This window comes from Chroicocephalus ridibundus, chromosome 1, assembly GCF_963924245.1.
Source record: "Chroicocephalus ridibundus chromosome 1, bChrRid1.1, whole genome shotgun sequence".
Taxonomy (NCBI): domain Eukaryota; kingdom Metazoa; phylum Chordata; class Aves; order Charadriiformes; family Laridae; genus Chroicocephalus; species Chroicocephalus ridibundus.
Genome location: NC_086284.1, coordinates 168,426,893 through 168,442,983, shown reverse-complemented (window position 1 = coordinate 168,442,983; position 16,091 = coordinate 168,426,893). Strand labels below are relative to the sequence as shown.

At 40.3% G+C, this 16,091-nt stretch overlaps 1 protein-coding gene across 1 annotated transcript; it reads left to right on the top strand.

Moving 5' to 3' along the window:
* The first annotated feature begins 6,023 nt into the window (after positions 1–6,023).
* ACTR6 (actin related protein 6) lies at positions 6,024–15,611 on the top strand. The gene is made up of 11 exons (XM_063322722.1): positions 6,024–6,307; positions 6,920–7,037; positions 8,768–8,836; positions 10,168–10,291; positions 11,103–11,238; positions 11,329–11,385; positions 12,089–12,187; positions 12,375–12,453; positions 13,170–13,341; positions 14,266–14,404; positions 15,193–15,611. The coding sequence occupies exons 1-11, from the start codon at positions 6,240–6,242 to the stop codon at positions 15,320–15,322; spliced, it is 1,191 nt and encodes a 396-aa protein (XP_063178792.1). The 5' UTR covers positions 6,024–6,239; the 3' UTR covers positions 15,323–15,611.
* The last annotated feature ends 480 nt before the right edge of the window (positions 15,612–16,091 follow it).

Below are 16,091 nucleotides of genomic sequence, written 5' to 3'. Positions count from 1 at the left end.
CTTGCTTAGCCAAGTGAGACATCTATCCTTTTATAAAAGTGACCACTCTTTTAGAAGTGATACTCATTCCCAGCTACAAAAAGCAATTCTCAAATTTGTTTCCACCTGGCAACCCCAAAACCATCCCAAAATGATGCCCCAAGCAAGGAAACAACCCCGCAAGCAATAAATTTGACCCTGCTATCTCATCTTCCAGAATGGAAGAGTTGCTCAGGCAGCAAACCCTGCCTGAACAGCTGCCACCCTTCTCCTGGGCCAGATCCTGGCCCAGCTGAGATCCAGAACGGCTGCTGCTCCTACAGCGTTTGGAGAAGAAAAGCTTACTGACAAACACTTACAATAGTATGACAATAAATTCATATGCATGTACTCATCTAGAATATTTCCCTTACCCCAGGTTTCTCAGCAATTACTCAAATGCCCAGACTTGTAAAATCAGGTTGTTCTCCAGGTGCTTACATTTCACTGGGTATCTTTTGCAAGTATAAAGCCCACAGATTATTTTAATTTTGACAGAATAGCTTCTCATGCTGTAGCAAAAATTCCAAGTCGGTTAGAAAAAATAAATGTCCTGTAATAGTTTTGTTCCTCTCTTCTGGGGCTCCCTCGTTCAGAAAAGATATCTTGAAGAATTTCAGTGGTAGGCCACCGAGTACCCGAAACAGTAGTATTAACTGGAAAAAGAAAAAAATTAACAGTTGTAAAACTAACAAGATTTTCAGATGTGACCTCTGTCTAAAGGCTTGCTGGCTCTACAATATAGTCTAGAGCTGCAGAAGAAAGACATCAGATACTATTTTCTTTGCTGCTCATATACATAACTGATTAATAATTTATATGCAATGGACCAAAACCCCAAGGACCTTTAAGTCGGAACTATGAAGCAGTAACAGATGAAAGGTCGGGAGATGAACATTTTCAATTGATTTTTCCAGGCATTTAAAAATCAGTCAGTTGTGTAATACTGACATAATTATATTCTTTAAAGAGATTTATAAAGTGGGAATGAGCTGTGTATGAAGCTAACACTTTTATTCCTGTTTTAAGATCAATTTTCTGAACCAGAAAAAATTCTACCAGTATCTTGGAGAAACAATGTTCATCATAACGATGGATTAGCTTCTCATCAAGAAAGAAAATACGAGGGGCAAGGAAAGCAGGACTCATGCTGTGTGTTCCCTTTCAAGTGTCCTGCAAGATTGTAGCTCTGGCAGAAACGGGAAAGTCCAGAGGCTCTTCATTAATGTCAAACTGGAAAGCATTCTGCCTGTCCGGCAGGGTTCATCTGAATTGTGACCTCATGTTCTCTCCCATCTGGTGCACACTAAACGGAGGAATGGAGGAAGATGCAAAGATCAACTCCCCCCCCCCAGGGAACTAGAAGAACATGTGGTAAGGAGCCCAGCTTATCCCTTGGTTTGAGCAGAGTATCTGACACTTCATTTTACGGCCTGATGCAAATTAATACCAGGATAACCCCAGACTGTGTTTATTAAGACTTTGGGCTGATTCTCCTAATCACAGTCCCACGTTTGCAGACAGATGAATTTCTGCTATCATGTTCATGATAGTTAGACCACCGCTACGTGAAGATGGTGCTTGACAGAAATTCCCAAAGACTGACTCCTGTTCTGAACAAAGCAAGGAAACCATTTACGAAGAAAATTGTGTCATCAGCTGTCACCTTAATATGATAACCACAAAGAGGAAAGAGTGGCTTAGCCTTCCTGACTACTTTGCACTTATAAACATTGCTATGTAGGATTTCTTCATCTAGTAACCAAGGCTCTTTGCTCTTGATTTATCAAAATTACTCCCTATCCAGTGAGGAGAAACTGCGTCACAGGAGAAGAAAAGAAGGAGTGGCTTTAGCGGCAGATCATCACATGTATTGCTGTAGGTGTTGCTGATCTGGGTCCTGCTGATCTGGACCCTGACCCAACGACTTTTCACCTTGACTTCAGATCTGTGTGGTCACCATGGACCTCCCTGGTGATCCCTGGGCTATTTCTGGCCCTTGTTCACCCCACCAGACCTAATCCTGACCCTGACCTGAGGATTAACTTCTGTGCTTGACCTCAGACCTGCTTCATCTTCAGACACTTGACTGATGACTTCCCCTCAACTACCTGCCCTGCTCCCTGGCTGGCATGGTGGGACAGGCCCTGGCTAGCATGGTCCTGCCTTGCTGGCCACAGTATCCCCCTCAGCTCCTGGCTTCCCTCCCTTATGGAGCAGCTGGCACTCATGTCACCAAGAAAGAACCCCGCTCATGAGCGTACCCAGGATACTAAAATGATCTCAAAGAAGATTTTTGGCTTATATTCACCACAGGTAATTTCTAGGGCCTATTTGTGAACTCTTTCCATTCAGTCGAAGACCCAAGAACCCAAGGATGTACGGAGTTTCCCATCAGGCAGTCATCTCATCCACCAGCCTGCCCTTCGCCATCACCTAGACAAAGAAAGGTGCGTGGGGGTTCTGTTTATGGATGCTAAATCCAGGATAACGTTACCCTGTGTCAGGGTTAAAGATTGCAATAACGTCTTCTGCGGGGATAACTTTCTTTGGATGCTCTAAACAACCTGCTAATTCTGTAGTTGGCACTGTTTGATCATGCTGAGGCTGCACGTGCCTGCAGAGCAGAGCAAATAAGCAGCTGTGTGCTTTGTATAGGGTGTGGAGATGGAGTTTGACTTTTCATGTGGTCATGCGGGTTGCTTGAACTGCAAAAACAGGAATGGACTTGAGAGAAAAAAACAAAACACAATTAGAGCCCAAGCGACTTCAGAAACGTGAAAGTCACAGATTTAACAAAAATATTCTTTGGTTTTCCTATTAAATAAAGCAGTAGAAAATGTGGAAAAAGAACAAATAAAATGTGACCTAAGCATACTTGCAGAATGAGAAATTTGGCACGGCTTCATACGGATAATGCAAAAATAAGGAAGGATTTGTCTTCAAATGCAGGTGTGCAAGGCTGAGTAAGTAGTCTGATGGGCCACTACTCAAAGAGCATCACAAAATAGCAATTCTAAGCTATTGTAAGGGGCAATGCACAAGGATTGCTACTATATGGACATTTAAAAGTCATATTTATGTGTCCTTGCTATGTTACCGACTTTGTTAGGTACTCTGTCAACAACAAAAAAACTATTATCAGAAGCGTCACTGCAATATATGGGTGAATATGTAAACAAACTCAATAAATACGTATGTGAGTTGGCCTCAGTTAGCAATGACAGTAAATATACCAACTTTAGTTCTGAGAGATTTTAAATATTTATGTATATTAACCACTACACATAAATCTAAGTGAACTGTTACTTGTCCTGTAGGTACTAAAAAAAAAGCAAAAGTAACTCTGAATTCAATACAAGTCATTAAATGAAAACAGATGAAATCTCACAGAGCCAGAGCTAGTATCGAGAAGACAAAAAATAAATTCTGGCTTTCACCTTTAATCTCACACGACAAAAGTTAGCAGTAGCTAATGTTTTTTTGTGTCTAAATTATACTTCTAAGAACTTTATATTATTAATATTAATAAAAGGACAAAGCAACAATTATGTAATTTTAAGAGTAATATCTTATGTTTTGTTGTAACACTGTGAATACTTAAAGCATTTGTCACAATTGTATGTTTTGTGTATTTTGGGTTTGGGGTTTTGATTACAAAACCAAAATTTACTATTACTATACCTGTCGGTGGGCAAAGAATGAGAACAACCAACAATTTACCAGTTCTTTAAAAGAATCCAGAAACCCCTGAACTGGAAAAACTGGCTTTTGATAATTCCTGTGACCTCTCCTCAAGAACCAAAGAATATATCTGCTAAAGCGGAGATTAAGGATGCTGTCCTTAAGAAACTGCTAAGCACATAAAGAGGATTGGTCTAAAATCAGATTGCCGTGCATTCCACTGAACATCCTAGCTCATGGAAAGACATTTGATATTTGTTAGTGTAAAGAGTAATCATGTAGAGTAGCAGTTTAATTTTTAAGGTCTGGTATTTCCAGGAAAGCCAATTGCATACAGATACAAAACTGTAATTCACTTCCTATTTTATTGGACAACAACAAAGATACCAGTGATGGTAGGGAAAGCGTATAAATAAAGCAAAATTCATCATAAAGACAAGTGCAAGATCCCGCACCCGGGACGACATAACCAAAGAGCCTGGTGCAGGCCAGGATCTGTGTGGTGGGGGGAGCAGCCTTGCTGAAAGGGACCTGGGCGTGCTGGTGGACCATGAGCTGAACAGGAGCCAGCAGTGCGATGCTGCAGCAACGAACGCAAATCTGCAGGGCCATTACTAGCAACTATAGAGATGTGATCAACCCACTCTGCTCGGTGCTCGTCAGGCCATGCCCGGAGTACTGTTGTTACCAAAATCTGTAACGAAACTATCACTCTCCAAACCAGGTTTGTAGCTCAGAAAGCCAACATTAGTTTATTTACAGCGCTGGGTGCGTGGGGGATTTCTCCTCCTATCATGCACACCCATCAGAACTCTCCCTGCGATTTTTATACACATTTTACAACATCCTTATAATGTACCGCCTACCTATATTTGATTGGTTAGTAATTTACATACAATTACACCATCAAGTTACAGCTACCACACATGCTCAAGGGAAGGGTCTTCACCTGGGCATGGGTCTTCTTGACCTACAGGTGTGATTTTTAGTATTATAATGAAGGTAGTTCAGCTTAGGACACTAAGAATTTTCACTTTCCTGCCACGTTGGCTAAGCTTCCCAAAAACGTGTAGATCAGTACCACCCTCAAGGTCCTTATGCTGGATGTGCTTCCTTGAGAATGATACAATACTTGCCTCCCTTGATTAGGAGTTCTTTTCGTTAGCTCATGCTTGGTAAATTCAAGGATAGAATCCACATTATTCATGAAAATACACATAAGGCCTTTCAACACTAGTTACTAATAACATCTGAAGCAATATTTTGTACAACTATTTGCACATACTCAAGGGTCTCTGGTGGTTGACTAGGGGGAGATACCCTTACTCTTTTTACCTTTATTTGATCACGAGTTCAGCTAAAGTTCCATTTGTGGTCTGGCATTCTTATCACGCCAACTCAGCAATGTGCTTCACGGTGTCATTGTATCCAGTTCTGGTCCCCACAATTCATGAAAGCCATGGACAGACTGGAAAGGGTCCAAATGAAGACCATGAAGATCAAAGAGCTGGAGAACCTGCCTGTGAGAAAGGACTGAGGGAGTCAGGTCTTTTCTTCCTTGAGAGGAGGCTCGGGGGGAGACCTTACCACAGTATTCCAGTACTCAAAAGCGTGGCTACAAAGAGGATAGAGGCTCTCCCTTCACAAGAAGATAAGGGGCAACGAGGAGAGGTTTCATTTTGATATAGGGATATTTTTTTATATAGCAAGAACTGTTAATCACAGAAACAACCTCCCTAGGGATGCAATGGAGTCCCCACCACTGGAGGTTTTCAAGCTGTATCTGGAGAGGGCACTAGGTCATCTCACCTCGGCTCCCCTTCCCACCAGGTGGCCTTCTGAGGTCCCTTCCAGCCTGGGCTGTTCTGTGGCTGTGTGATGCTATGCAGGGGTGTGCTATTCCACACGGACTTAATAAAGCACCTGGTCAGTGACGGCGAATATCAACAGCACTGTTTCTTATATCATTTATAATAAAAGCGTTAATTACATCACGCTTACAACAACATTAAAACAATGGTGATACACACCGGCGAAGGGCCCGCGTTCCCCAGGTTCTGGCGGTAACGGCCCGGTGCCCGCTGTGCCCCTGCCGTGTAGGGCGCGGCGCGACCCCCCCGCCCCCCCTCAGGGGTCGCCGCTGCCGCCAGAGGGCTGGGGCTGCCCGCAACCGCCCCCTCCCGCCGCCCGGGGGAGGCCGGGCTGCCCGCGCAGGCGCACCAGACCCGCAGGGAACGGCAACGGCGCTGGACGACGCGACGCCATGTCGTTTCCCCCGCCCCTCTCGTTGGCGAGAGCTTCCGGGTCGCGCCCGACCAATAGGCCCCGCAGCTTATCCAGCGTCATCGGTGCCACGTGAGCGGCCGGCGTCTCGCACCAGCGGCGGGTGCGGTGCCGGAGGCGGTTCCCGCGGCACTCCTGCGTCCCGTCAGGCCACGCGCGGGCGCCGCTCCTCCGCTCTATGGTAACCATAGAGATCCACGGCGGTGGCGGATCAATACTGGGACGGCGGCGGCGGCCGTGGCGCCGTGGGGAACATGGCGACGCTGGTGCTGGATAACGGCGCCTACAACGCCAAGATCGGCTACAGCCACGCGAACGTCAGGTGAGGGGCCGGGGCGGGCCGGGGCGGGGCGGGCGTTCCCTCATCGCTCCGCCGGTGCCCGGGCGCACGGGAGATCTCCCCTCCGCTCCCTCAGCGGAGAGCAGGGTCGCCAGCGCGCGTGCGCCGGCCGGAGAGCGGCCCGGCCTGTGGCCCCGCCCCTGCGGCGCGCGCAGGCCGGCCCGGCGGGACCGTTGAACCGTCAGTCCCGGGGGGTGGTGGGGCCTGGGCGGGGGACGGGACTTTGGTGCTGTGTGCAGGAGGGTTTGCCGTGGTTTGCCGTGGTTTGCCGTGGTTTGCCGTGGTTTGCCGTGGTTTGCCGTGGTTTGCCGTGGTTTGCCGTGGTTTGCCGTGGTTTGCCGTGGTTTGCCGTGGTTTGCCGTGGTTTGCCGTGGTTTGCCGTGGTTTGCCGTGGTTTGCCGTGGTTTGCCTCCTCTGCACCAGGGGCATCAGGAATTAGAGATTTCCCCTCATAACTGGCTCGAATGAAATGGATTAAGAGCAAAGCGCATCAGCAAAAAATATTATTGAAAGTATATTATCTACTAAAGTAATGTAAAGGGAAGGGATGTGTCTCGTATAGTGATGAATAGGAAACTTCCCGATCTCTTCCAGCGTTATTCCCAACTGTCAGTTCAGATCAAAGACTGCACGCTTGAAAACCTTCACGGCAAATCAACTGGATGAAATTAAAGATCCCTCTGGTCTTTTTTATATTCTCCCTTTTCAGAAAGTAAGTAAGACATCCTGAGTTTAACATTATAGTCAAATGTAAATTGTTATTTTCATATTCAAAGGAGTAATTTTCATACGATATGCCCCAGCTGCAGGGTTTATGTAGTATCATACAAGAGTCACATTCAGCAGTGTCAAGTTTAACAATCATAGAATCATTTCAGTTGGAAAAGACCCTTAAGATCATCAAGTCTGACTGTAAAGCTAGCAATGCCAAGTCCACCACTAAACCATGTCCCCAGGTGCCAGATATACTCATCTTCTCAATACCACTTCCCTGGGCAGCCTGTTCCAATGCTTGATAACACTTCTGGTGGAGAAATTTTTTTTCCTAACATCCATCCTAAATCTCCTCTGGTGCAACTTGAGGCCACTTCCTCTTGCTGTATCACTTATTACTTGGGAGAAGAGACCCACACCCACCTCGCTACAACCTCCTTTCAGGTAGTTGTAGAAAGCAATAAGGTCTCCCCTCAGCCTCCTTTTCTCCAGGCTGAACAAAACCAGCTCCCTCAGCTGCTCCTCATAAGACTTGTACTCTAGACCCCTCACCAGCTTCACTGCCCTTCTCTGGGCATGCTCCAGCACCTCAATGTCTTTCTTGTACTGAGGCGCCCAAAACTGGACACAGGACCTGAGGTGCAGCCTCACCAGAGTTGAGTACAGGGGGATGATCACTTCCCTAGTCCTGCTGGACATGCTATTCCTGATACAGGCTAGGATGCTGTTGGTCTTCTTGGCCACCTGGGCACACCGCTGGCTCATATTCACCGCCTGTTGACCAATACCCCCAGGTCCTTTTCCTCTGGGCAGCATTCCAGCCACACTTCCCCAAGCCTGTAGCGCTGCATGGGGTTGTTGTGATACAAGTGCAGGACCCAGCACTTGGCCTTGTTGAACCATCGATCCAGCCTGTACAGATCTTTCTGTAGAGCCTTCCTACCCTCAAGCAGATCAACACTTCCACCCAGCTTGGTGTGGTCTGTAAATTTACTGAGGATGCACTTGATCCCCTCATCCACATCATTGATAAAGATATTAATGAGAACCATCCCCAATACTGAGCCCTGGGAACAGCACTTGTGACCGGCCACCAACTGTATTTAACTCCATTCACCACAACTCTTTGGGCCCGGACATCCAGCCAGTTTTTTACTCAGCAAAGCGTACACCTGTCCAAGGCATGAGCAGACAATTTCTCCATGAGAATGCTGTGGAAAACGGTGTCAAAGGCTTCACAAAAGTCCAGGTAGACAACATCCTCAGCCTTTCCCTCATCCACTAAGCACGTCACCTTGTCATAGAAGGAGGTCAGATTAGTCAAGGTTTCATAAACCCATGCTGACTGGGCATGATCAGCTAGTTGTCCTGTACCTGCCATGTGATGGCACGCAAGATGATGTGCTCCATAACCTTCCCCAGCACTGAGGTCAGACTGACAGGCTTCTGTCAAAGAGAATAATGTATATAGGAAACAAAATTTACATTGTTTTTGTAGTGTAGCAGTTAACATATTGATAGGGGAATATTTGTAACATTCTTTATGTTATGTAATATTTACACATTAGCATAGAAATGTGAATTTAGACATTTTTACTCTCAAATTTCTTTATATTACCAGTCTATAAATCACTTGACATTTTTTGATTTCTAGTAATTGGTTAGGGGTTTTTTTTATGTATGATTTTATTTTCTAAATAGTGTAAATTTTTTTCTAAATTCCTACAGGGTTACTTGGTGAACTGGGATGTCCAGAGACAGGTTTGGGATTATCTTTTTGGAAAAGAAATGTACCAAGTAAGAGCTTTTTTTAATTACAGATTTTGTGTAGGTTAAATACTAACTAATGGAATTAACATAAGTACATCAAATATTAAATAGAATTGGTGATCTTACTGTTCTCTTTGAAAGTGCCTTCAATTTGAAATCACAGGGATTTATTTTTTTGCAAACTGAAGAAAACTTTTACTTTGAGCTCTGGTGTAGGAATTTAAAAAACTTTTAAATTTTTCAGTTTTGTGTGTATTCATACTAAGTTCCGTTCACACGTTAAAAGACATTCACATCAATATAATTAAGAGTTCAAGTTAATAAAAAATGATAGCAATTATAGACAGATACAGTGTGGTTTAGAGATTAAGAAACTGTTGATGTAGAAGAGAGTGATGAACTAGGTCAGTAGGCCAAAAGACGTACGCATTAAGTAACCATCTTTGGCTCACCATTTTCTGCCTATGGGTAAGTTGAATGTATAAAATATAAATATCTGATACTTAATTATTATTTATGACACAAGCTGGATTTAGCACAAGAAGCGTACTAAGGCTTCCCTTTTAATTTTTCATTTAAAAAACCAAAAGGTATTGTTATATACTCCGACAGTTTTTGCTTTTTTGTAACTCCTAGGAGCCAGAATGGTGTCCTGAGAATGAAAGTAACGCCTCAAAATGTCTTACTCTCCATACAGGAAAATATAGAATGTTGGCTTTTGATACTAGCTTCCATTTTAGTTTTGGTATTAGATTCAGTTTAGTCATGGTTGCGAGGAGAATTTAATTCTTTTTCATGAGTGAAGCCTGTAGAGAGATGCAGCTGGTAATACACTTAGGGCCGTATCCAGTTTTGATTGAAATAACCCTCTGAAGTCCTCTCTAAAGGAGTTTGAGATATTAGTAAATGGAAAGTCCAGGATCTTTTGCTGGACTCATTAGAGGTGACTGCGAGTTGTATTATTGATTCTACATTGTGCAGGACTGTGATGCAAGTGCTGAGCTGTTAAGAGACTTATCTTTCTGTAGTTGACAGGATTAGTGTAAAGTATCTTAGGTTAGTATGCAGTGTTCCTCTATGGATATCTCTTTAAAATGTTGGATACAGTTCTGCAGGAGCAGAATATGCACAAAGGTGTTCTCTTGTATTATGTTTTTACTCATTAATTTGATAAAGTTGTATCACTGCTCATGAAGTCTTTAACAAAACTAAAACTACTTAAGCCTAGTTTCTACAAACAGATACGGCAAGTGGTAACCATGTCTTGAGATTTACGATCTTCAACTGCTGCAAAATGTGGTAACGGAGTAATAATCTCTGAGTTTAGTGTAATGACAATCTTAATGTGTTTTTCATAGGTGGATTTTGTAGATACCAATATTATTATTACCGAACCTTATTTTAACTTCAGTTCAATTCAAGAATCCATGAATGAAATTCTATTTGAAGAATATCAATTTCAAGCAGTTCTTAGAGTAAATGGTGAGTCTGTTTCCTTATAGTTCGCATTTATATATTTTGAAGGTTAACCTTATAAATAAATAAATAAATATGCATGCATGCATACGCACACGCATGTATATAAAAGATAGTAAAGAAATTACTTTGTTTCCTTCCTGTCTCTTGAGTAATATGCTCCTACATGTACTCTAACTGGATTAAATTTTTTTTTTTTTTAAGAAATTCCAGCTATAATCTTATAGCACTTTCTTATGCGTGTCATGGTATATATTTAAAGGAAATCTGAGGAGAGTCAGGATGACAGAGGTAATGGATGGATTTTTAAACAGAATAGCATTTAAGAAAGTCCACCAAAGATTTGCATGAAGACTTTGATATCTTTCCTTTTTTTTGGGGGGGTGGTGGTGGTGGTGGTTTTTTTGCTTGGTTTTGTTTTGTATTAGCAAGTAAAATGCAGCATTACAATCATGAAATATATTGTATCTTACAGGGAAAGTGGAAATAACATCACAACCCTTCTGAAAGATAGTTGGACATAGAACACTCCTTTAGATAGGTTTGATAAATTGTGATGTGATCAGTCTGCTTGGGCTTTAGGAAAGGAAACTGAACGTGGATTGTAATTCCTGAAAAAGAATAAATGGGGTCATATATGATACTTAATTTTATCCGCTGTCAAAATTAATTCATGTGTTGGCTGTAGTATTATGTTGCAAAGTCTTGGAAGCCTGTCAAAGGTATTTAAAATACAAAGCAAGTACACTTTCATATCAATGTAAATTCTAAAAGTGTATATTCATATAAAAATTAAATGAATTTTTCTGTATTTCAGCTGGAGCTCTTAGTGCGCATCGGTATTTCCGGGATAATCCATCTGAGCTGTGTTGTATCATTGTGGATAGCGGATACTCTTTTACACACATTGTACCTTATTGTAGAAGTAAAAAGAAAAAAGAGGCAATCATCAGGTAAACCGCAGTATATATTTTCTAGAAGAATTGTTTGCTGTGCCTGAAGTTAATAATGACAGAATTCCATGTGTTACTCCTTTTCTGTAGGATTAATGTTGGAGGAAAACTCTTAACCAACCATCTAAAGGAGATCATCTCTTACAGGTAAAGCATGCTGATCACCATCTTGTGACCTGGTATGAAATGAGCTAGATGTTTGTGGGGACATTCATACTGGTTCTGTGAATTTTAGATTAAATACTGTTTAAAGGAGAAGGGAATTTTTGTCTTATAAACTGGTAGCTGCCATCTTGAGCTTAAGCTCAAGATGAATTAAGATGAGCTTAAGCTCTTTGAAGAATTAGGCTGTTAGTTTTTAAAGTGCCAGCACTTTTCAAATTGCTGAGGTTACCTGTGCATTCACAATTATCCAAGTCCTTACATGTTTTCTGAGATGTCTCAGTAGATCATCAGTAAGTTGGTTAACTGATTCTATCAATACCACAAGTCGATCCTATTGAATTTTATTTTTCATTACGATCCTTTTTAGCATGGAACTTTATCTAGGTAAAGGTTTTTGCTAGTAGAACTAATTGCAGGATTATGGCTATGCTTGTTATGAAGACTTCGGGCAAATGCAGGTAGATGTTTGTATTTATTGAACTGTGAGAAAGGAAAACATTAAACTCCAGTAGGCCGGGAATGCTTTTGTAAATTGAATACAAGTTTTAAATATTGAGACAGTAGCTTTCTGCGATTTGAAAACTGTGGTTGCTCATTTCCAGCAGAAAACTGGAGAGTTTTCTGGACAGATGCTAAGACTTAATTATTCTCAAACTTCTGTGGTTTTGGTTTTTGTTTTTCACAGGCAGCTACATGTTATGGATGAAACGCATGTAATTAATCAAGTGAAAGAAGATGTGTGTTATGTTTCTCAAGACTTTTACAAGGACATGGACATCGCCAAGTACGTATACAATGGTACTACATGTAAAAGTTGGTATTTCTGAATAATTTGTTTGTACAAACAAATAAAACTATATTCTTAATCAGAAAATTTTCCAGTCAAGTCAAAGGAAGTCTTGTCAGTATAAAATAATTGGGATTTAGAACTTGTTCTTTATTCTGTTGTATTTTACTTTCTTCTCTTTCAGATTGAAAGGAGAGGAAAATACTGTAATGGTAGATTATGTTTTGCCAGACTTCAGCACAATCAAAAAGGGATTTTGTAAGGTAATGCTAGTATGGTTTTTGAAGTATTTTCTGGACTGTGCCCCTGCACAAGTCTAGTAGACACGTTAAAAAGACTTTTTTTTTTTCTAATGCTGTGTTGTAACTTCTTTCTGTGCTATACATTAATTGGTAAAGATTTCCTTAGGAATTTGAGATGAAAATTAAATACTATTTTTTCCAGCATAGCATTTTATGTTGTGTTATTTAGTACTTGTAGCTTTCTATGATTGTGCTCTGTCATACAACCTATCCACAGCATTATTGCTGTTTTTTTTTTAAAGTTAAGTTGGAAAATGTTTTCTCTGCTTTGATACCTTTTTGTGAGTCTCTCTGAATTTCATTTAAATACCCTAATAGGTAGAAGGTTCAAAGTCATGTTATCGAAGAGCCTGAAAAGTCTTCATACCAATGAAGACAATTTAACAATTTATCTCATTTACTGAGTTGGCCATAGTTTCAAAAGCAGTCCCAGTATTTTAAGGCCAGTCTCACACATACCTGTTTTATTTTGTTTTAGGCAAAACTGCAGTTGATAAGAGCAAAGTCACTTCAGATTTAATACCAGAGTATGTATTATTCTTAAAAGATTTGCTGATAATACCACTTAACGTGGAAGATACTGCCTGCCACTGCAGTACATGAAAAAGATAAGCTGAATACTCTAGGATGCAATTTCTTTTCTTAAGCAGTGGCTACTATTCATGTCTTTATTTTAGCCAAGGGAAGAGATGGTGTTAAGTGGAAAATACAAGACTGGTGAGCAAATACTTCGTCTAGCAAATGAAAGATTTGCAGTTCCAGAAATACTCTTCCATCCTTCAGATATTGGTATTCAAGAGATGGGAATTCCTGAAGCCATTGTTTATTCTATTCAGAATTTACCTGAAGGTATAACCTACAAGTATTTTGAAAAGTGTGTGTGTGTTGTGTTGTTTAGGGATTTTTTTGGTTTGTTGTTTGGTTTTGTTTGGTTTTTTTAAGTATCTAAAGTGTCTTAAGAAGCTAGTACTCTCAATATGCCAGTTACTAAGTTATTGTGAACTGTTCTGTCTTCTGGTGTGTGTCATATGCTCTAGAACTGATTGTCTACAGGATTCTCTGTTAGGCAAACACAGGTTTGTGGTGATTCATTGATTGGTTTCTACTCTTGTTTCAGTTAATTGCTGTAGGCCTAATTCTTCTCAACATCCTTTTCTAGTGTGACCTGTCTGTCTTTGGCACTGATGATGGGATGTACTTGAAGTTAGTTTTAGCTGTGTTTTAAAATGGCTTTCTTCACTGGAAGAAGAGACAAATGAAACTGAAGAGAAAAATGAAACTGACCAAACTCAGTAATTTTAAGCATCAAAGTAGAAAACCTTTCTGACTGCTGTGTTTGTCAGAAGTAATACTAAAGCTCTCAATTTATAGGTGATATGCATGAAATTAATGTTATTATAAAGAAGACTTTCATAGGTTTTATGATACCACATAAGTATCCCAGCATTCAGGCAATTATTTTGTACTCTTAAAAAAATCGTATCATTTACAATCCTTTTGAAAGGGGAATTGTCTTGGCAGACATGAAATTCAATAGACAATATAAGAAAACAGTTATCAAAGCCAAATTCTAAAAGTCACGAAGAACAGAGGGTGATTGATCACTTTCTTGTATTTCTCAATAAAAACTATTTATCTGATGTGATCATTAGATGATCATAAAATTATTCTATGTGTATTTCTTACTTCTGTTCCAATTTATAAAAAATCGGGGAAAACCCCTTTAAATATATACGCAGTCTCTAACTGCAGATTTACTTATTTATTTTACAGAAATGCAGCCTCATTTCTTCAAGAACATAGTTCTGACTGGGGGAAACACCCTTTTTCCAGGCTTCAGAGATCGGGTTTATTCTGAAGTTCGCTGTCTTACTCCAACTGATTATGATGTTTCCGTTGTTCTTCCTGAAAAGTAAGTTCTAAACTGTACAGAACAAGCTTTGTCCTTCTAGCAGAACAAACTATAAAGTAGGATTTCTGTTGCTGATTAAAAAGATAGATTGAGTAAAGGGGTTAATTTAAATATTGAATGAACCAAAATTGTAAAAGAAGAATGCTTTAAATTGGCATATTTTCAGACAAACCAAATAAATTAGAGACCATCTGCTTCCCCTGTACTTCGTCTAATAAAGGTTAAGAATATATGTAAGTGTTTTCAGGATTACTTTTTATTGTAAACAGATAAATAAGACTATATTATCATTAAGTGGTTACATAAGTATTCAATATTAGAGTTAAGTCTTTTACTTAGAAGAATTTTCAGCGTCTGGATGCTGCCATGTCATCATTAATGTAGTCGCTTCAGGGATTTGGGAGGGGTAACGTCTTGGCAGAGAGAGTATACAGTTGAGACAAAACAAGTATATCTTGAAAGTACAAAAAATCTTAAAGTACTATTAAAGAGTGTTTTTAAACATTATTAAAGAATTGTTATCTGTGCAAAGTAAATACAAAGACATCTCCACTTCTTGCCCTCTTCATACCAGCTTCCAAACAGGCACGTGCTTTTTATAAAAAGCAAAGTCAGTTAGCCCCACTAAAATTTCAAACTTTGTCTCATAACTTGTCTGGAGCTGAATGGTTTGATTTGGCAATCAAAAGTATTTTTTTAATAGGTACAGCTAAATGAAGTCTTTGAAATCATCGCTGCATACTTCTATTTTAAATGAATGGCTAACAATAGCTTTGTTTGTTTTTCAGCCCTATTACTTATTCTTGGGAAGGTGGGAAGCTCATTTCTGAAAATGATGATTTTGAAGACATGGTAGTAACTAGAGAAGATTATGAAGAACACGGACACAATATCTGTGAAGAGAAATTTGATATATAGGTAGTATAGTTGGATATGTTGTTATTCCATTGTTTTACTCAGAATGGAACTCCTTGAACTACAACCTGTTTTCTGTCAGTTAGGATTGTGTTTTAGCTTTCCTGTATTTAAGTGGGTTGGGAAAAAATCATTTTCAGAGTTTAAAAATAAAGTTTTACAAGCCTGGTATGTTCATTGTCATTTCATTATGTTCTCATCTTTCACTGATAGCTTCATTGTATTCTTATTGCAGAAAACCTCAATGCATGAAGCAATAAAAATACTGAATGCTTCTACTGCTGTGACACTAATACATAGTGAGAAGAAATAAAGAGTTTTTATTTTATTTTTTTTTTCAAAATTAATATTATTTTAACTCATGCAAGTGAGTATCTTTTTTACTTTGGACTGCCAGCTCATGGTGACTTTCCTCCAGTCTAACCTGCTGTACGGAATGGGAGAGGTGCCCTCCTCACTCCTGTTAATAGGTACCTGAGCCACTTAGGAGGCAGCTAGGGTATTAACACAGGAGAACACCACCTACAATTTCTGGGATACAGCTGCTGTATTACTCTGTGTAAGAAAATACAGGACACCACTAAGTCTAGTACACTATTCTGTTGATAGCCACATGTGCAGGCCCTTGTGTCTAACCTTTAGTTTTTTAAGTAACTGCTTCACAAAGTTATCAGTATACTTTAGCTAGGACTTAAAATTACGGAAATAGGCATGTTGTTCCCATAAAAGCAACAATGAATCTTTTCTTTGGTAGGAGGAATAGAAGTAAGCC

What these genes read in the sequence shown, in the direction of transcription:
- ACTR6 (XM_063322722.1), top strand. Translation starts at nt 6,240, where the DNA reads ATGGCGACGCTGGTGCTGGATAACGGCGCCTACAACGCCAAGATCGGC. An exon ending in TACAGCCACGCGAACGTCAG is followed by an intron (nt 6,308 to 6,919) that starts GTGAGGGGCCGG and finishes GATCTCTTCCAG; the next exon opens with CGTTATTCCCAACTGTCAGT. An exon ending in TCAAAAAGGGATTTTGTAAG is followed by an intron (nt 12,454 to 13,169) that starts GTAATGCTAGTA and finishes TCTTTATTTTAG; the next exon opens with CCAAGGGAAGAGATGGTGTT.